This window comes from Epargyreus clarus, unplaced genomic scaffold (assembly GCF_041222505.1).
Source record: "Epargyreus clarus isolate Ecla_fem2 unplaced genomic scaffold, WU_Ecla_fem_2.2 ptg000032l, whole genome shotgun sequence".
Taxonomy (NCBI): domain Eukaryota; kingdom Metazoa; phylum Arthropoda; class Insecta; order Lepidoptera; family Hesperiidae; genus Epargyreus; species Epargyreus clarus.
Genome location: NW_027332237.1, coordinates 14,310 through 36,853, shown reverse-complemented (window position 1 = coordinate 36,853; position 22,544 = coordinate 14,310). Strand labels below are relative to the sequence as shown.

The 22,544-nt window shown below is 37.6% G+C and overlaps 1 protein-coding gene across 1 annotated transcript; it reads right to left on the bottom strand.

Moving 5' to 3' along the window:
- Positions 1-390: 390 nt before the first annotated feature.
- On the bottom strand, positions 391-21,263 carry LOC140755166 (uncharacterized). Its single transcript, XM_073090376.1, has 6 exons — positions 20,758-21,263; positions 14,730-14,944; positions 13,814-13,951; positions 5,021-5,108; positions 1,183-1,339; positions 391-722 (listed from the first exon to the last, which is right to left on the bottom strand). The coding sequence occupies exons 1-6, from the start codon at positions 20,834-20,836 to the stop codon at positions 614-616; spliced, it is 786 nt and encodes a 261-aa protein (XP_072946477.1). The 5' UTR covers positions 20,837-21,263; the 3' UTR covers positions 391-613.
- Between the last annotated feature and the right edge of the window lie 1,281 nt (positions 21,264-22,544).

Here is a 22,544-nt window from a genome sequence, read left to right as displayed (position 1 = left end):
ATAATAATAAGCACAAATTTCACTTGATAACTTTTAAGTATGGCCTTTTATCAATTATTGCAACTGTTGTTCAACGTAATTAAACGTTGTAATTACTGTCATTATCCATAATTCACACACTTTATATTTCACGACATATTTCACATCACAACGCACCACAGAAATAACATGATTATTATTTTGTTAATAAAAATGTATACATTAATATAGAAGACTGCTCCCTGAAAGTAATTTATAGATTATAAATACTTTCTGAAGCTATTAAAAATAATTTCCTATAAAAGTACGTGTCTTAACTTTTTGATATACGCACTATTTCACTTATAGTCTGGTGAAATATATCGTTATGGCGACCTCCCGCTACTCGTCAAGAGATAGCGCCACATCGTAAATCGCATAGCTAATTAGATATAAGCTACATAATACTCGTATGTAAAAAACCTGAGGCTTATGTTTAAGTGATACTGAAATGACGTACGCCTTGCGTCACCAGTGGTTTCTGTTGTCGATGCGCTGTATGTATCCAAGTCTACGTCCAGTGATAGGATGTCGGGTATAACGTGGTACACAGTGTCCCAGTAGCGTGGTTGTGTGCGTGTGGGTGCGTGTGTCGCTACGTGTGCACACGGCTGTAGCGGTCGTGCAGCGCGGGCGAGCGCGCGGGCGACGGCGAGCGCGGCGCCGGCGACAGCGGCGCGGCCGGCGGCAGCGCCAGGACGTACCTGTGGGAATGGGCACTGAGTAATGCTGCGGTGTATATGTACAGTGCTACTTGTGAAAGCAAGTTCAGTCCTCAAAATAGCTCATCAACAAAATAACCTATTATATGCTAAGCCTTTTGAAGTCTCACAAGATTGATCTTGTACTTATTTGGTCAATTTTATGGTAAATTGAAATAGAAACATAAAGATCATTTTCTCTACTAATCGTCCACAATATTCGTAAATTTTATAACTCTTAGAACTGATCTAATAATTTTTGTAGCTATCAGTTAAAAATAGGTAACCTTATATTGAAAGAAAAAAAAACTTTAAACAGAAAATATCTACTTTTCTTTCACAAAATTCTAGCGTCTCCGATAACTCATGTAATTTTAAAAAATAAACTTTCAGAGAGTCTCGGAAAGGAAACAATGCTCTTAGCATGGGCTAAGGGTATTATAGTTAGGTATTTAGTACAAACCTGTGCAGCAGTGCTCTGAAGGCAGCGGCAGGCGGCGCGTCGTGCCACAGCGGCGCCGGCGCCAGCGCGCCCACGCCGCCCACGCCGCCCAGCGCGCCCAGACCCAGCGCCCACCACTCACCGCCCCCCACACTACCGCCGCCCCACTCACCCACACCTGATATAATCAAGAAAAACTTAATACACGGGTCAATCCGTACATAAGAGAAAATCTGAGAGTTGATAAAGTTAGATGCGTACTAACATTTTAAGTTTTAGGTAAATTTTATCTTAACTTTGAGAAATATTAAGTTGGACAGGAATAAGACGAAATTGAACGACAATTTACTTGAGCAGTTTGAAGTAATACAGAAAGTACATTTTGCTGACGGACTTCTTAGACAGGAGTGCTGTAGAGTCGAGTCGAGAGATAGTAATAGTAGAACCAAGAATCCAATGAAAGTATCGTCCCAATTTAATGCGTGAAATAGATCTCTTAAATTTCCCTTATAAAATTTAAGAGTACCAATGTTGTTAATATTTTTGAGTTAAACTATTGTCAATTATTTTATTGACAAAGGAAATCTTATTGAACGTAAGATCTACAGGAGGTCATTAACTTTTACCAATGCCAATATTTACGACATGTTTACCGACTATCGTAAATATTGGTAGTATTTGATTTTTAGGGAATGCGAATGGAGTTAGCAACAATATCCAGGGCAGTGTACACTATACAGTCAAGGTGTCGTGGCACAAACCAATGCCCTATCGTAGACAACAGCTCATTGTGCTCCGGGCCACCTGCCCTCAGCGCGCGGTCCGCGGCCCTGCGTTGTTTGTTTAGAGGGGTGCTCAATTATTTAAATAGCAAACCTATTTATCATACTGTCACTTGTTTGCTTACGATTTATAAAGTAATAATATTACATTTTCAATATACCTTTTAGACAGTTATCGTATCATAATAAACGTATTTGTAGAATTGTACGAGATTATAGTTAAAAGTTTAGGTTTAGTTAAATGCTTAGGTTAGGATGTAGGTTTTGTTTTTATTATGTAGTCAATTTATCAATATCGATTCCCTATGTGCCCAAAGCTCCATATAAAATTAATTTTAATTATTATAATCATAGGCGTATTTCCTTACATCAAACAAGTACCGAACATTTCGGTCTTGATCTCTATTTTCAATTTATCCGGGTATCACTGGTAGGTAACTAGTCCCGAATAAATTATTTTTATACGAGATATCAGTGTGGGCGTCGTTTATGTTGTTGGTGTGACAACGGTTGTGTTGTGACATCACTCGCTTATTAAAATCGCATTAGCGCTAATGACCCCCCTCCCCTCCCCCCTCTCCCCTCTCCCTCACAGTATCGTTTACGTGTAATTCCTTATCTATTAACAGATCGTTGGAAATCGTTTTTTATTGTCACCTTTCAATGCTAAATGGGGCTTGATATACGCGTATAACATGAATAATGATACTAAATTTAGTATACATAATTTATACGATACTAGCAACACGCCCGGGCTTCGCGCGGGTAGCATGGTATACTGTTACTAACACACATTATAGGGTCTTTAGTTGCCTGAAATAAAGGAATTTTATTAATTTTATTTTTTATTAAGTTGGTACATTTTCTTTCCTTCGTAGTCGAACTAATATGTTCTAGCCTGTTGCATCGCACTTGTAAGTTACATTACTTAACGATCATTGTGATACGTCAGCCAATTTATACAAACTTTTGTTTTATAATTTTTATAGATATTTAAATGTGATGAAATTCATCATGGTTTGTTTGCTTCTTCCCGAATATTACCCGCAGAAGTGTAGAAGTATTCTAATTTAGCTGTACAAGGTCAGATCTATGTTCTATTTAATGTTAGGATTAAAGATACTATAGGATTAGGATTACTTTTAGGGTTTAGGACTTAGCTTTAGCATTACTGTAGGATTAAGATATTATTGATAGTAAGTACCTTGTAGAGGGTTTCTTAAATACAAAGAGAAAAATATTTCATTTTATCGCATGTTACCTATGAAACCATTTATACCGTACCTACCTATAACACAATAAACAATTACGAAAATAGTGTATCATAAACACACGTTAAAATCGGCCAAAGCAAATTATTTTCCGTTTTGACAGCACTAATGTGTCACGTGGCGATCCGTATCGGTAAATGATCGGTAATTATCGGCAGTTATCGGCGATCGCGCAAACAACCGACACGTCCGCGCTTCATTACCGGTAGGGGGTCGGGGGCTGGGGTTTGGGGGGTTGGGGGTACAGGTGTGGGGTTCACTTTGCTGTGATTATTTATAGTTCTGTGATTTATAATTCCACTTAGTAACTATGTTATGTTGATGTTAGTTATAGTGTAATGGAGTTTCTTACGTCGCTTTTATTTATGTGATTGTGATTGTGCGTCGAGAACTTTGCTTAGTAGTAGGTTGCAACGTAACATTCTTCAACAAAAACAAAGAAACACCTTCCGAACTGGTGCCAAATTAACGTCCAAGCATAGGTTCGATTTTGGGCCGAGCCTTATATTTTTGGCAAGACGAGCTATAAATAAAATATTGCTTTTTTTAAATTAATTGTTGAAGATGTTTTTTTCTTTTTAATATAAGAGTAGCAGACGAGCATGCAGTCCACCTGATGGTAAGTGGCTACTGCCGCCCATGGACATCTGTAATGAACCCCAGATAGGATTAGATATTCCTACCTGAGGTCGGCCACAGAGGCGCCGCTACCCCTGAGGACTAAGCTGGAACGCCTCGGAAAAGTCTGTCTTCCTTACCACACCCTTCAAACCGGAACACAGCAGCGCCTAACACTGCTGTTATTAGGTAGAAATAGGTGTGGCGGTGGTGCCGCCGGAGTCGAACCACAAAGGGTTCTACCACCTTCGAGAGATTTTGATACAATGCAAATGTCTTCAAAAGAAAATATGCGTAGCAAATTTATCTTCGAATCTAATCGCCTACGACGTAGCTGTAGCGTCTAGTTTTAATTGTTCTGAATGTTCATATGTTCAAGTGTATCCATGACAATCAGAAACAATACATGGACTACACTTCTATTATCTACGTCATAAAATTATAAACAAGTAACTAACATCTACTAACTCTACCGACTCTACGGACTCCGTAACTAGAGTTAGTAGAGTCGGTCTCTATCAACTCTAGTTACGGTGTGATTGATGTGGGCATCGCGCGAGGATAATGACGGCGTTTACAGCCGCTCACCGTTCACCGCTCACCGCTCGTGTCATTACACGACACTCGTTCATTATTTACCTTCTGCCGTTATAGGCGATAGGCAATTATACTGTTTCTAAACTACTATTATGTAACTGATATAAATTGAGTGTTACCGACACAAAATTGCTATACGAGCGTACCTATCTCATGTATATTGCATACTTATTTCATATTTTTTACATAATGTTCTCGGCGGGGGGTCCAAAGGTTGAATCCCAGGTATGCATTACGGATGTTATATGATGGTAGATGAGCGTATTAGAAATTAATTATCACTTTCCTCCTCGCTGAAAGTTCCTAAAAATGCACATGGCCAACACGATGTACCTATATATCGTCGGGCTGGCCAAGTACATACCCAACAGTGGTGCAGTAAAGCAAACTATCAATCTACACTTTGACAGAATCATCCTCGTAATCCATTGTATTTTCACAAAGTTCATGAAACAGTCAACCACAATATGTAGCATTTGCTACATAGGAATTCCTAGAATGTTTGTTTACATTTGCTATAAATATTTGTGGTTTGTATGTAATGTATGTATGTCTGATGCAAATGGTAGTGTGTGTGTATTGTATAGTTACCGTGGTCGTGGTGAAGGAAGGGCGCGTGGTCGCGGCCGAGCGCCTTCTCCCGCTTGCGCCACTTCGCGCGCCGGTTCTGGAACCACACCTGCACACAAACACACACACATAAGACCATATTATTCAATATTAAATCTTGAGCATGATACTTCCAACATAATTCCCAGTACATCACACCGGTATATTTCGAAAAGCAGAAATTTAGTTTTCTGGCAGTCAGTCTTCTTATAGAGAAGCAGCGTTTTTGTGATCGACTTCATGTAGGTCTTCTACTTGTATATTCAGTTGATTGTATATAACCATTATATCTGACACTCAAAAATAAAAATATTTCACTAATGGTAATGGTAAAGTAGAATGGTTGACCAAGATATGTTATGTTAAATGCCAACCACCCCTTCACGGATATTTCACTAAGTTCTTCCAGTGCTGATGACGTTATGTGTCTGTGAAAACTTGAAGAAAAGAGGAGGAGGGATACATTGGAGGGACATATATTAGGGGATTTCTATGTTCAGTAATGAACCCCAAAAAATATAGGTTGTTTGATAACTAATTTTAAAGATATTATATTACATAATACTAAAGGCATTCAGCCATACAGCTTATAATTTCATAAAAAAATTTTTAACAAAAAATACAACCGACTTCTATGTCACTACAAAGTAAAAAATAATTCAAATAAATGTTGGTTTAGTACATATTTCTGAAGTCGGCGCTCATATTAGACACGCTGTTTACATCGTTATCCAACTAAATATATTGAGCGCCGACTTAGACACGCACACATATTAGACACGCTGTTTACATCGTTATCCAACGAAATATCTTGAGCGCCGACTTCAGAAATATGTACTAAACCAACATTTATTTGAATTATTTTTTACTTTGTAGTGACATAGAAGTCGGTTGTATTTTTTGTTAAAAATTTTTTTTCACCCTTTTTAGTGATGACATACTAACTTTTACATTAATACAATATAAAATTGTATAAACGTGATCATGAATGAAAGTAAGGTCTGAATTTACATTGATTGGAACCGCCCGCTCGCAGGGCGCTACCGCGCCCTGCTCGCTTAGTTTTATATTGTCTTATATGTTCCAACCTAACCTAACTAAATAGTAAATGATGAACTGGCTTTGCAATTTCATTAGAACCTACACCAAATATCTTCAAACATAACTCAATTATTCCCATCGGTTGAGGAGTTACATATTTTGTCTCCGAGTCACATTATCAGACCCTTAAATAGTCAATGATGAACTGTCTTTTCAATTTCATTAGAACCTTCATCAAATATCTTCAAACATAACTCAATTATTCCCATCGATTGAGGAGTTACATATTTTGTCTCCGAGTCACATTATCAGACCCTTAAATAGTCAATGATGAACTGTATTTTCAATTTCATTAGAACCTTCACCAAATATCTTCAAACACAACTCAATTATTCCCATCGGTTGAGGAGTTACATATTTTGTCTCCGAGCCAAATTATCAGACCCTTAAATAGTCAATGATGAACTAGCTTTGCAATTTCGCTAGAACCTTCACCAAATATCTTCAAACACAACTCAATTATTCCCATCGGTTGAGCAGTTACATATTTTGTCTCCGAGCCACATTATCAGATCCTCAAATAGTCAATGATAAACTGGCTTCGCAATTTCATTAGAACCTACAGCAACATTCTTCAAACACAACTCAATTATTCCCATCGGTTGAGGAGTTACATATTTTGACTCCGAGCCACATTATCAGACCCTTAAATAGTCAAAGATAAACTGGTTTTTCAATTTCATTAGAACCTACAGCAAATATCTTCAAACACAACTCAATTATTCCCATCGGTTGAGGAGTTACATATTTTGTCTCCGAGCCAAATTATCAGACCCTTAAATAGTCAATGATGAACTAGCTTTGCAATTTCGCTAGAACCTTCACCAAATATCTTCAAACACAACTCAATTATTCCCATCGGTTGAGCAGTTACATATTTTGTCTCCGAGCCACATTATCAGATCCTCAAATAGTCAATGATAAACTGGCTTCGCAATTTCATTAGAACCTACAGCAACATTCTTCAAACACAACTCAATTATTCCCATCGGTTGAGGAGTTACATATTTTGACTCCGAGCCACATTATCAGACCCTTAAATAGTCAAAGATAAACTGGTTTTTCAATTTCATTAGAACCTACAGCAAATATCTTCAAACACAACTCAATTATTCCCATCGGTTGAGGAGTTACATATTTTGTCTCCGAGCCATATTATCAGATCCTCAAATAGTCAATGATAAACTGGCTTCGCAATTTCATTAGAACCTACAGCAAATATCTTCAAACACAACTCAATTATTCCCATCGGTTGAGGAGTTACATATTTTGACTCCGAGCCACATTAGCAGACCCTTAAATAGTCAATGATGAACTGGCTTTGTAATTTCATTAGAACCTACACCAAATATCTTCAAACACAACTCAATTATTCCCATAGGTTGAGGAGTTACATATTTTGACTCCGAGCCACATTATCAGACCCTTAAATAGTCAATGATGAACTGGCTTTGTAATTTTATTAGAACGTACACCAAATATCTTCAAACACAACTCAATTATTCCCATCGGTTGAGGAGTTACATATTTTGACTCCGAGCCACATTATCAGACCCTTAAATAGTCAAAGATAAACTGGTTTTTCAATTTCATTAGAACCTACACCAAATATCTTCAAACAAAACTCAATTATACCCATCGGTTGAGGAGTTACATATTTTGTCTCCAGAACCCACTCTGATCCTCATCATATTTAAATGGGACCAACTTGTAGCAATTGTCCACACACGAAATGAAAGGCATTAAAATAGGTTCATAAATGGCGAAGTTATGGCTGTTATATTTGGGTGGAGGAGTTCCCCTCTTTTTCTCCAGAACCAATCGATGGATCCTAACCATATTTAAATGGGACCAATTCGCAGCTCGTCTCTACACAATAAAAAAAGAATTATTAAAATCGGTCCACTAACGGCGGAGTAATTGCTGTACATACATAAAAAAAAAAAAAAAAAAAAAAAAAAAAAGATACCGGCCGAATTGATAACCTCCTCCTTTTTGAAGTCGGTTAAAAAGGGAATGTCGATCAATAATAGGAAAATTCGTGGCGTAAACAAGTGCGCGTCTCGGCCGCGGAGCGCACTTTTAATTTTTTTATCGCGTAATCGTCGGCAATTTGTCGCCGCTCTCCACTACAATGGTGCCGTAATGAAAAGCAATTACGCATACGTGGTTTGCGCTCTCCAGCATCCCCGGACCGAAACCGACTCTACAGCTCTACCCGTAGAGTTCCATTTAAACTGCTGGAGCCGTAGAATAGAAACAAATTGAGCTAGTCGAGCCGCATTGCGCTAATAAAAAGACATTGTAGGAGAAGGCGAAAATGGCGTAATTTCATAATTCTCAAATGAGTCCATTCCGCGCACAAAGAGCGCTCAAATTGGCCGACGAATTAAACGTCTACAATTTGCCAATCGGATGGCTGTCGAGCGAGTATTTTTGAGAACATTAAACTTAAGTGGCGGACTCAGCTATATGCAGTCTTGTTGGAGCCTTTGTTATAGCTATTTAAGAAATAATTGGTAATAAGTAGAGGAAGCGATTATTCCTTTTTCAACTAAACTTTATTACGCCAATTTCACACAAAATTATATCAAAGTTACCAATTAATTTTCTACTTCTTGTTTTAATTAAATTACGCTTTAGTCATAATAGTCATTCAGTTTGTACTTGACTTTAATGCCATCCAAATTTATAGTTCCAATTAAATAGAACCCATCGAATCCAATTAATTCCTCAATCAAATTAATGACTGCGGGAGATCTATACAAACTAATACAAGAGAGAGACCAGTGCTTAGTGTCGAGTGTCGAGCGTCGAGTGTCGAGTGTCGAGTGTCCGTTACAACGAGCGATCACTCGAGATCTTTATTAAAACCTCAAGAGCATTCTAAATTTCAAGTTAAAGTTATTTACTCTGTAAGTAAAATCAAAGTTTAATTTAATAGAGAATAAGGTTGTGTGTTATTTGCAGTGCGGGTAGTTGAAGAGCGCGTGGGTCGTTTGTCGGTGAGCGCCATCTATGAAGTGGATTAAAAGCAATTTGCAGTCCACGAGTGCGAGGCGACGAGTGTGGGTGTGCGCACACAGAGCTGCTCATTTATATTGATTAAAAAAAATATTTGGTAATAAAAATGTTTTCTTACTTGAATGAAATGAATTTGTAAATCCAGTAAACAAATTATTATGACTGATATACTCGTAAAAGTATTAACAGTAATATTTTAATTAGTGAGCTGAGATAAATGAAAAATTAAAATGTCACGATAATGAAGCATATTACTCGAATGTTTACAGAATTTATGCTTTTCTTTTAGAGTTATATTCGGATAAATAAATACGTGATTAATATAAATAAAATGATAGTTGCATAATTAGTCTTTAGCGAATTCACTATCTGACACACGATGACACCAGACCACCACCAGGCAAACCATGTTACATTGCCCAATTTGTTTAATATAATTACTTTACATAGCATACAAGCCTTTTTAGCAAGCACATCAGTTTACCTTAATCAAGGCAAAACTAAGTCCATGAAACCGATTTCTGAATCAATACTACATGCATTCTTTTGAACAGTTTTAGCCAGCAATAGCCAGCTGAGATGGCAATTATCAAGGAGTCCTCAAGAGTCCCGGCTGCAGCCACGCTTAATTAAACCATTGTTAGTTGCGCAGCTCCCCGCTCGGCGGCGCCACTCGCACTCAATTACAGACTCGATTGCCCGTACTGTCCCCCTCCCCCAAACACCGTAATACCCACTTCACGCGCAAATCTGCATCGATCATCGACAAGTGAAAGGGCAAACAATGGGAATGTCGGATGACAGGCGCAGTGGCTCTCGGGTTTAGCTGCCTTGCTTCTGATGATGTGTAAGCTATAGGTAAGTTTTGAATTCCACTAATATTTTTGATTCTTTTTCCATAATTTTATCACCATCCGCTTTTTTAGTTGTGAAGGTTGTTATGTAATTGGTTTAATAATTGGTTTCAACCTTAAAGTTTACTTCATTTAACCTACAATCCACCCGCAGAGAACGACAAAGTTCCACTTTCAGCCCTTATTATGACGAAATTATACAAGAATATATTTTGGTGGTAAATTACCTCCACGTTTATTAATTTCCATACAAATTGTAGGCATGTAAATATAGCGCCGATTAAAATAAAACAGCAAGTGTCGAGTGCTAAATAGGGAATAAAAGCCGCTCGCGAGGTATTTCCACCTGTGAATGAGATCCGGCGAGCTCGCGCCACAATGTGAGCGACGAATGATTTAGACGAAAAACCACGAGCCAGAGACAATGGCGGTCAAATTTTAATGAGAGACGTCTGAATGCGCCGTAACGAACCTGCAGGCTGTTTAGTGAGGATTTGCAGCTCCTGCGCCGCCCCGCTCCCGTGCCGCTCCCGCCCCGCGCCCGTCCCGTCCCGCCCCGCGCGCGTCGTTCCGAGTAATTAAAGCGAGAAATGTTACTCAATCAACCGCAATCCACCGCGCATCAGGAAACGTCGCGAGGCAAATTCGTGCTATTAGAGCGAAATGCAAGTTTAATGAGAGGCTATTTCGGATGAAGGAGTCGCTTACAATGCGCCAGATTGCTCGCGTCATTATACAATTTGCGCGCGGCTGTGTGCGTGCGGCGCGCCGGTGTGTGCGCGCTGCAAACATTAGCGCATTCGAGGCGAGAGTTTAATTGGACGCGAATTAGCGGCCATTGTGGCGCCGCGCGTCTCCGCTCGGAGCAGCGCCGTACTCACGCTGAATTAATTGTGTTCTTCACAAATGTAGCTACGTTACTCATAATTCCGTGCCACAAATATAACACTAATCACTTTTTTCGTAAAATGTCACCATCTCTTTTTCGTTTTCAAATTATTCTAATAGTTACTTATTTTATTCCAAGTAATAACGGATAGTTTTAAGTATAGTTTACCAACTTTAAACGAGATAAGAAGGAGGAGGTTTTATGCTCATCTGTTTATTTGTTATCTATCGTTATTATAGGCCACTGGTCAGTTTAATTGTGTGAACTTTAATTTAAGTTAAATTTTATTTAGATTTAATGATTTCGAGAACAAGAATTTTATTTTAAAAACATAGCAACTTTTAATGGACTTTTTATGAATAACTAAAATAAAATAAATAAATAAACGTTATCGCATTTACAATAAAGCAGCGGAATGAGATTTCGTATTTCTCAAAAACCTAATTTCCCAGTCCACATTAAAGCGAAGTGAACGCAGATTAGCATTAGCATGTAGAGCCCCGACCGCCGGCAATCGGCGCGCATTGTCGGCGCGACACAATGCTGCTAATTTTAATTACACGTCCACCGCCACCGCCACCTGCCGCGGAGCCAGCGACCAAATTGCTAACACACAGCCATCTACTCTAATACCTCACCATACGTAGTGCTAACAGCTTTTAGTGTAACAGTGACACATTTGTATCATTTTGATTCCATCGTGTAGTACCTATGCAATATATGTTAATTTTCCCTATGGGTTTAAATAGTTACATATGGAACATTTTAGTTTTAAAGTTTTTGTTTAAATATTTAGTGAAAAGTCTTAACGTTTTCTGCAATGTTAAATAGTTTTCAAGCGTATCGAGAACAGGCAAATTCACAAACATTTTATATACGGATTTTACGTCAATTATGCAACAACACAACCAAACAAGGACATGTAAATAATATTTTGACCTGGAAAAATTGGAGTTCCTGGGCAAATATGCACTTTAAGTATCTACCTACTAAAGAAAAAAAATAATGTTCAGTATATTAACCTTTGCTAAAGAGCTATAAGAGTTTAATACGGTGACACCATTCTAAGCACATGTGAACCTTTTATTACAAAAAATCGCACAAAAGTTTTAAGTAAACACGAGGACGGATCACGGCGGCCATACAATCCAAATAAAGACGAACAATCCGTGACACGAGCAATAAAGCTGTGAGAAGGCAACGCATTCAACTCCAACAGCCCTTCGCTAAGGGCTGCAACCCTACAGGGGCGAGTTAATACTTCGGCTGACAATATTTTATCATAACTTAAGTGATCTGTACGTATATTGCCATAGAGTTGATTTTAATAGAATCCACCATCATAAACAGGAGCACAAACTATTGTTAACAACTGCATAATATTATAATCGCCTAATCATTTATAATAGACTGCATGTTTTATTGTTAGGGAGCATGATTGCTTTGTAATTATTTCCATACTGCAAATGTTGCTAATATTAATGTAAGTTGGTGTGTCACTTTATACTTTTTTTGCTTATTAAATTTTACAGTCAAGACTTTTTTACAAAAGAGTAACATGGATGTTTCATTGGTTTTTATACTTGTAAGAACAAGTATTTTTTTCCTTTTCTATATAAAATAAATGCAAAACCTTAAAAAAACATCTGCTTATTTATTTTTATATAGGTAGGTACATCTTTTACCTCTAAATTTCAACGTTACCGTATACCAAATATAATAATTATAATTCGCAATAATTACAACAGCAATCACGACAAATTGACTGTTTAATAACAGCCTAATTTTAGCCAGTGTTACCACGATTAATTAATTGCAGTTAATTGAGTTAAATTAGTCCATTAGCGCCCCCTAGCGCACCTCAGGAGGCGCGTAATGGCGGTACGAGGTAATTGCCTCTATTCGCAATTGGCGACAATTCGCCACACAATGGGCAATTAGGCGCCGCTAAGTCTCAATCCCACTCCGAGAATAGTTTAAGAAAGTAAAATAGTCGCCGTAGTCAAGTGAAAAAGCGCACTTCAGGTCTCAGGTTTAATTTTCTGGTTCGCTAAACGTGCGGATTGGTGTAGGTTGGTTAGTTATTTTATAAATTTTGTTTTCCACTGTCAGATGTAACTAAAGTAAGTTAGGTAAGTCATAGAAAAACATGATGGAAATTCATAGATAATAGAATGGGCTAATATTCCCCCGAAAAAGTAAGGAAAAGCGTTCTTCCTATCCCATGGTGTTGTCGCTTTTTCCCAGAGTAAATCTCGAAGGGTTTACTGCTACAGTATAATTTTACTTTACTGTATATACCTATACCTTCACCGAAACTATGAGGCAGACGGGTTACCTGATAGAAAGTACTCACCGCACTCGCCTGTGTATTAAAATAAACGAAGTACCGCGTATAGCCTTCAGTCTGACTTCTAAAAATCATAAAGCCACCTACGATGTTTAGCGACGTCTTATTTATGCAGTCGAGTATTGGATAGTTATGTTAGGATTGATGGTACGTGAATAAACTATACATAATTCTATGCTTGGAAATGGACATTTAGCTGTCGGCACTGGTTATTATAATTAGATAGCCAACATTAGACATCGCCGGAGACTTTATAATTTGTTTGAAATCATTACACAGAAGTTATCCAACAACGATATTTTCCTTCAATCACCAATTTCCTTTGAAGGAACTTAATTTCCAAGAGTCTCCTATTTGTAGGATCCGCATTTCTGGCCATTATTGCATCGTGTAATGGTTGTAAGTGTGGATAGTTTTGCCTCAAGTGCATACGTCACAAAGTGCAGAAGGTAAGCCAGTCACTGTCAGTCGATGTCCGATCATCGACCCAGAAGGATGTGACAATGAGTGTAGTCATCGGTTAAATATAAAGAGTATAGAAAAAGCAGTATGTTTACCTGTACGCGTGCCTCGCTGAGGTCGAGGCGCATGGCGAGCTCCTCGCGCGTGAACACGTCGGGGTACTGCGTCTTGTCGAAGGCGCGCTCCAGCTCGTGCAGCTGGTACGTCGTGAACGTGGTCCGGCTGCGGCGCACCTGCTTGCACACACCCACACGCCACATACAACACACCGTACGACCACACTGGTGTGCGTGTGTGTTTATACTTGTCTTACGATGTAAACAAATAGTATATTTTACGCATTACCATTACACGCCACCCTGATCATAAAGAAACTGCAAAATATAGGTACCTAATCCTTCTCATTCAGAGAGGGAGACACGTGCTCAGAAGTGGAATAATAATGGGTTGATGATGATGATTATGACGCAGAATATACTAAATGAAAAATTAAATAATGTAAAATAAAATATTTCATAAAGTAATATTTATTTCCCAAGAATTCTATAAGTACTTACGATTATTGTGCAGGTCGGTTATACTAACCGAATTATTGACCCGGCAATGCCAAATTTGTTTACATTATAAGACAAGTATAAAAAACAATTCCCCATGATGAGGTACATTTAAAGAATGTAAGAATTTAAAGTAACGATTTCCTAGTGGTAGGAATTTGAATTTACCAATTCCAATACCAAATCTCTGGTATTCAAAGTCAATAAAACAAAACTGTAATACAAATTAAAAATATTACTCGATTTTTTTACTTGAGATATAATTATCGTTCTCAAAAGAGCTTGCGTTAATTACTTTTACCCGCAATTTTCCACATGACGGAAATAATCGACTATCGTATAACCCTTTTACTTTATTCATTGATAATGAACTACAGCCATTACCAGGACTCTCATTTGTATTAATAACAGAATAACACTTGTTTTTCCCTGTCCTGTACAAATCATAGCAAGTTACCTTGCGCGGGCGTCCCGCATCGAGCGCCTCTAGATGCTCGCCATGCTCACTGTGCTCGCCATGCTCCCCATGCTCACTGTGCTCGATGTGCTCGCCGTGCTCGGCGGTGTGCTCCAGCCCCGGCTCCGGCTCCGGCTCCTGCTCCAGCTCCGGCTCGTGCTCGTGCTCGAGCTCGGAGTCTGAGTGGGCGGTTTCGCTTTTTAATTCCACGCGATCTGAAACAATAAAGTTCATGAGAAATCTTGAAATATGTAATGGGTCCTAAACATAGGATATATCTCAAGTAGTTATGGAGAAAATTATTGAGATGTGAAGAATCGGCCGCGTAGCACTTAGACGATTTTAAACATGCATTGTTATTAGAGGTATTTATCAGTCCATCAAGACTATTATAATATTAAGTACACTCATAAATGTTTTATTATCAAAATTATATCTAGACACATAGCTAGCACGACCGACAAGTTTGAGTTCTCCAGCAGTTTAAACCAAACGTATAAATATTAACAGTAAGTGTAAATGGAGAACTCTTTCTGTTTCTACAAAAGTCACATTAATTTAAGAGCAATAAATTTAGTAACAATAATAAAACGTAATCGTTTAATTCACTGATACCTTTTTAACGAATAAACGTAATACCAAACAAGAGTACGAGATGTACCGGTAACGTCGTTTCCCACCGGCTGATGTCAGATCGATCTGTTAATCCGGAGGACTAACTGCCCCTGTGCACTCCACCTCGCTAATTACAACACATCTACCGATATCAACTCCACTGCGATCCCTATAAGAGATAATTTGCATCGCGCGGGGAGAGCGGGGTCGCAAGCTCACGAGCTCACGTCTGCAAACAAATAGTAATACGCTTTTTGTAAAGCACTTAACGTCACTCGACGTTACTCGCACTATTTATTTATTGTAATTCTATTTTTATTCGGCTTTGTTGCGAGATTAGTACCGGTACAAAGCGGCGGCACATATTACTAAATGCTTATTACGGGTCGTATGGGGATCAAAGGGTCGCAATATTAATAACTTGTAATACAATTAGAGTACGTTCCAAGCGGCCGGTATGTTGAGCGCGCTGCATTGTGCCGGCCCGCTGTACGGATCACTCGCTACGTAGACAGTAGACAACCCCTTTTGTCACGGAATTTCATATTTTAATGACGAAAATTATGTCGTATTACATATTCATCTTTGAAGAAAATATTACAATATTTCAATAAGTCATCGTTGGCCTCTTCCAACTGTATTAATCAGTAATAATATTATATTAGTTACTATTACAAAATATAACTATATACAAATCATGTTCAAGTTCAATTAAAATATCATTAGCGTAGCAATTGTTCGCTAAACATTAAAAAAATAGAATTTTAGAGGAGGATTTTCTTTAAACTATAAGAGAGTTTACATAGTCTCATGCAAATTTCAGATGAACAATAAAAATTCATAGGTACAGTTTTCTGGCATCTTTTTTAATATTTATAAAACTGTGATTTATACTTAAAAGCAATAATTTAAAACAATACGTTATTTTCTATATGCAATTGACAGCAAATCTTTACTTATAAGTTTCTCCGTTAGTCGAAACTTATATGAAGCAGTTCGAGAACTAACTGTTCCAAACAATTATTGAAACATATTTGCTTAAACTTGTTTTATTTTTCTTTTTATATGCAAACAATATTTAAATATATGTTGCTTGTGACTAAATCGTTTACTTATCATTGCCCAAAATTATAGCTAAAAATGTTTATTTGGGCCTATTAACTCTAGAAAACTGAATCGAACTTCAACTCTTTTACTCAGGACTGTTATAAACTCATAGATTAGTAAATATTACTCACTTCTAACAAGAAAATGTAACCAGTTTTGACACTTGAATTTGTCAATGTCATCTATTTTTGTGTTTGAAAAATATAAAAAAAAAATGTAGTTTTTTGGTCATTTACGAATGAAACTATATTTCTCCGCGCTTTTTCTTCGGTTTCGTTTTTCACCACTTAAATGCACATGTCGGCATTGTTCCGCGTAAATTACACCATGACAGCCATTAAATGGCTGACACATTTGTCAGTCGTTTAAGCCATTTATTGGCTTCCTATGATTACAAGGCGGTGAGATATCTATACTTATCTATGTATAAACTACTTAAAATTAAAATGATGACATATACATATATGTATGTACGTATACGCGGATTGTTACACTACCTCAAGATACCTAAGCTAGCGTATGACGATCTTGTACAGGTAATCCTGTGATACTCTAGAATGGATCATGAGAAGTTAAATTGCTCAACGCCTGGTCTGGATATCAACTCTTTTTTGCAAGCATCAGACTCAATCAACTAAAACCGGTAAAGGAATGTGCATATTTGTGTATCGCCAACTCGCCGGCATTGCGAGTATCGTCGGCAATCCTGTCAAATTGCCACTCCACGTGTCGCTCGTTACGTCCCGACCGACGCACCCCGTTCACCCTCACTCACCCCTAACACCGCCGTATAGAGAACATTATTCTCGTCGTTCCGCTAACTTAATATGGTGTTCTTAGACGGAAAATGGTACCGTAATAGAATTGCGAATATTTTTAAGCAGCTTTCCGTCGTCGAGCGAACGTCAGAAGTATCTCATTATGTGTGTGCATATGTGTACGAGGACGGGTATATGTTATTTTCTAGGATATGATTAATGACATCATATTGAATTTTACTTTTAATATAATGTAGTTTTTTTACTTTCTTCATTAATTTGGTTCAAAACTTTTTAACTGACTTCAAAAACAATATGTAAATAATATATTAAACTAGCTGACCCGGCAAACTTTGTACCGCCTCAAAATCTATTTATCAAATATATTTCATATCAAATATAGACTATGTTTTTTTTTAATTATTAGGTAGATTGAAATTGACATAAATAATAATGACTACATGCAGATAATGTACTTATAAAAAATATGCAAAGACCGTTAAGTAAATTAGTGTCAGACTAACCCTCATTAACTATACTTATCTTTATCACCTTAACACCATAAACTGATAAGAATGGTAAAAAATGATCATTAAAATTCCAAAAAAAATAATATGTATAATCAATAATGATAAGTATAATTACAATATGTAATTAATTTTTGGATTTACATTCCATTACATACTAACGGTATAACGTTATATTTATTTACAAAAATATAAATGTTGCCAATGACAATATGTAAGTTTTAACTAAGTTTGAAGTAAAAATCAAGCATGATGTTCATCGGATGCAGAAGTAGCCAATGTTGCTCATGGATATCTGTTATCAACCCTAGCTGTGTTGCTTGAGGAAAAATATGAAAACTACTCATACAGGTGTCTCTTCCCAACTTCATTTGCCTTACTACGTTTATCACAAAAATGTGTGTGTTATGATACTTGTATGTATACTCTTTAATAATCAATCACCCTTTAGGAATCAAAAAGCTTTTAAAAATTAAAGATGTAGATATTATTATTGTAGATCTTATAAGGTTACGTTTATTTGCAACAATCCCCGGCAATATTATTATAAGTTTGCACAAACGGTGTGTCTATTTTTTAACCATGCAATATTCACCGATCTATCTACAAAAGAAAAACAACTCATAAACACTCAAATGATAATAAAAACCCATAACCAGCAACAATAATTGTTCCGTTCCAAAACGGAGCATAATCAGGAAAGGACTCTACTACGGATAATCATTAAACAAGTTGCTAGGAGGAATGTTAACTATAGGTAATGAGCGTTAAATTTTTACTCATATTAAATTAATAGCATTATTATTAATTATATAACTGAGTGATTACTTTATTGAGCTCGTGTACGGATCCAGTAGAAGATTAAGAAAATGAGTTGCGACTGAAAAGCAATTTGTAAGTGCCCCTATAAAAAATTCAAGGAATCCTCATGTCGTGCTATAAGCACCTAACGTATAATTAATGTAATCTTCTTATAACAAATTAGGCGATTATCCGCAGTGGAAAGTTAATCGATATTTTTTACAAAGTTTGTGTCTAACCAGTAAACATTGTCAAATAATTTCCGTAGGTATATTTTCTATGAGATAACTTAATTTATTTTAATTAATCCTATTAAAAATGAAATGAGAACATTAGATTTATGAACGCGAGATGGCCCGAATTCTGCCCGCCCAAGCGCCCGAGTGCCCGACGACCCGACCGCGCGACTGCCCGATTCCCGAGCGACCGAGCGCAGCGGGCGCCCATTGATGTCTTTTGCAGGCGCTCACACTCGAAGAGCGCTGCTTCGAGTACATGAATATACCTTTGTTAAGAACATACATAAAGACACTTGACATACCACGAATAACTTCATCAGCTTATGTCTTTGAATATAAAATGTTAGTTATGGAAATCACTATACATAAAAATATTACTCACAACATGTTCGTTTTCCGTGTAGACGTGTCCTAATTCATACAGGCTTAGGTGCAAAGTGTAACAGACACATTGTGTTTCTGGTATTGAACTAATTAAAAAAATAGTCCATTATTATATACAAAATTATTACATGTTAAAATTTCGTACAAAATATTTTTTACCAAACACGAAACACTATAGGAGTTAACTATTTCCATTTGAAATATGTGACTTAGATAAAGATCATCGCTACTTTAGTTATTTAACATTAAAAAAAAACTATGTCCTGTTCTCGGGATTCTGTTGTTATGATAAGGAAAATACTAATCACATACTCGTACGTGTTAGTCAAAGACTGAATCAAAAGATTATGATAACTCCTTTTCTGTTGTCTAATCGTCTTTTAAGCAGTGATAGCCTAGTGGTTAAGAAACGCGGCCTCTCGATCGAGGTGTCCGAGGTTCAAATCCCAGGCACGCACCTCTGATTTTCATATTTATGTACGTATTAGAAATTAATGATCACTTGCTTAAACGGTGAAGGAAAACATCGTGAGGAAACCTGCATACCTGAGTGATTTATAAAAAAAAATCTCAAAGGTATGTGTAGTCATGGTATGTAAAGGTAGTATACCAATACGCACCTGGCCAGCGCGGTGGATTATGGCCTAATTCTTCTCATTCTGAGGGGAGACCCGTGCCCAGCAGTGCGACGGTAATGGGTTGATGATGATGATGATGAATCGTCTTTTACATAATTACCTATATACATATTATAATTCTATGGGAAGCTCTAAGCATACAGCCCCAAGCTAGGATTCCTAATGCTTTGAATGATAGGTACATACTAAAACCAAATAATCACTCGTGCATCATAGGAAACATCTAGAAATAGGTATTTCGCATTCAAATTTCTAGCTGATTTGAGATTAGAGCAAATTCATTTATACCGCTGCATATTGCTATATTATAATACCTACGTTGTCAGAAGATTGATCTATTGCTCGAAACAATAATTTTAAATAATTTAGTGAGATAAATTCTACTACATCAGTAGAGTAAGTGAAAAAATCATAAAATAAAGATACTAATAGCCATAGAATTAACCCTTAGTTTTACCTATAGAAAATATCAATGTATGAGAGATACAAAAAACTGTCTTAGACTAGTGATTGAGACAACGCCTCCCAATCGAGAGGTCCAAGATTCAAAACTCATGCAGGCACCTTTTATTTTTCAAAGTTATATAATATATTCGTTAATTAAATTAATTATCACTTGTTATAACGGTAAAGAAAAAAATATCGCGGGGAAGTAGCCTTAAAAAAAAGTTCTCAAAAGTGTGTGAAGTGTACCAATTCGCACTTGGCCAGCGCGGTAAACTTTAACCTAGGACTCCTCTCACTGTAAGAAGAGACCCGTGCCCAGCAGTGGGACGTAATGGGTTAATGACGATATAAAGTCTCTTACTCACTTTTACTAAAATTTCGGGGAAAAGGCCAGTAAGGCAGAAGAAAAAACCTGCAAAGGAAGCGCAACTGAACTGTTCAGCCTCTCAAAGACTGCCTTCAGTTGTTGGAGAGTTACAGCAAAAAGGTGAAGACGATATAAAATACGTTACCGCTGGCGTGCCTGTGTCCGAGGATGCTGTCGATGGTGTACGCGGCGGCGCGGCGCCCCGACATCGCGGCGCTCCACATGCGAGCCGCGACCGCTCCCGCACCGCACCCGCACCGGCACCGCACCGATACCGCACCGATACCGCACCGATACCGCACCGATACCGCAACGACACCGCACACACTCAATACTCGCTACAACTAGTTCAAGTTCACTTACACAAAGTTGTCTTAAAGTCAAAACTTACGTAGCGCATAAAATTGTGTGATAGTTTGGAAAAGTTTTAACGCCACTGAAATTATTCTAAAAGTTTTCAAACTTATTGTTCGTAAATAATCGTATCTTTATTATAATTCATTTAAACTTCCACTATAATGAATATTTATTTACAATTAGCTGCTATTGAATAAGTTGTTTAGTAAATTAATTGGAATTGATTAAGTAGTGGATTCGTAAAGTGAAAGCTCTACCGGGAGCTTAAAGCACGTGGCGACTGTCCTCGCGACCCGAGCCCCGAACTTTAACTGAGGTCCACAAATCACTTCCACCACGACCCGCCTCGCTGCCGTATACAGCCTCCCATACTCTACCCGTCCCCCTCACTCACACAACCATCCCTGTATTGCTATCTCGCTCGTAAGCTCCGCCTATTAAATCTGATTGGCGAGTTCATTCGTAAGGTCTTTAAAGTCTCTACTTCGGTAGAGTATCGCGCTCAGCGTTGTAGAGTGGTCGCGTATGGAACCAGTTTCGTTGAAAGTAGAGACTTGAAGAATGAAATCACTCGATGTATACTTATTAAAAAGTTAGTAATAATTTTCATTTCATTTCATTTATTTTTTTTGTGTTAGGTACCAGTCAATTTATAGCTTCATATGGAAAAGTTTCTGGTATTTAATAAAACTTACATAGCATGAAAATTAAATATAAATTTTGCGAATTAAGTATAATAATGAATTAACAATATAATGTAGTATTTAAAATGACATGAATTCATATTCCAAAAGGGCATTTTATTGTAATCATATTTATTAAATTATTATAGTATACTAGCTGACCCGGCAGACGTTGTGTTGCCATATAAACAAAAAAATGTTAAGGGTGAACAACCTTTATCACTTAGGGGTATGAAAAATAGATAGTAGCCGATTCTCAGACCTATTGAATATGCATATAAAATTTTATGAAAATCGGTAAAGCCGTTCCGGAGGAGTACGGTAACTAACATTGTGACACGAGAATTTTATAAGATAAACATGGCGCTAGTGCAGAAACGGTCAAGTATTTAACTGTAATATCTCCACGCTAGACATCTCCTTGATTGACACTTCTGGTGATTCAATCAAAAACATATTAAATATATTGACTCATTCATAATGGACCAAAGATACATGTAAATTACACACAGTAATAAACAGTATCTGACTCGAGGCTCGACACACAATTAACGATGTCTGGCTGCCTAAGCCCTCTGTAATCCGGAGTTGTTTAACTCGCGAACAATGCGCTAAGCGTCTTACAACACTTAAGTAAGAGTGTGATTGAGTTCTTCCCCGTACTGCCCCCCCCCCCCTCCTCGTCCCCGCACACCCCTCGGCCGTCTGTTTAGTAACCAGATTATCCTTGTTTTGGGAAACTCGACTCATCTCGAGGACTTCTCGCGTGGCTCTTCACCAGCCATTGTGTGCGTGAGAACGGTGTGGGTGTGTCGCGAGCCACCGTGACGTCAGCAAGCTCAGGAGTCCATTGTGACGTTGGATAAGATGTCACCCAGCTTAGTCTGTGTCT

What these genes read in the sequence shown, in the direction of transcription:
- LOC140755166 (XM_073090376.1), bottom strand. Translation starts at nt 20,836, where the DNA reads ATGTGGAGCGCCGCGATGTCGGGGCGCCGCGCCGCCGCGTACACCATC. An exon ending in TCAGCGAGGCACGCGTACAG is followed by an intron (nt 5,109 to 13,813) that starts GTAAACATACTG and finishes GTTTGTGTGCAG; the next exon opens with GTGTGGTTCCAGAACCGGCG. An exon ending in CTTCCTTCACCACGACCACG is followed by an intron (nt 1,340 to 5,020) that starts GTAACTATACAA and finishes TGATTATATCAG; the next exon opens with GTGTGGGTGAGTGGGGCGGC.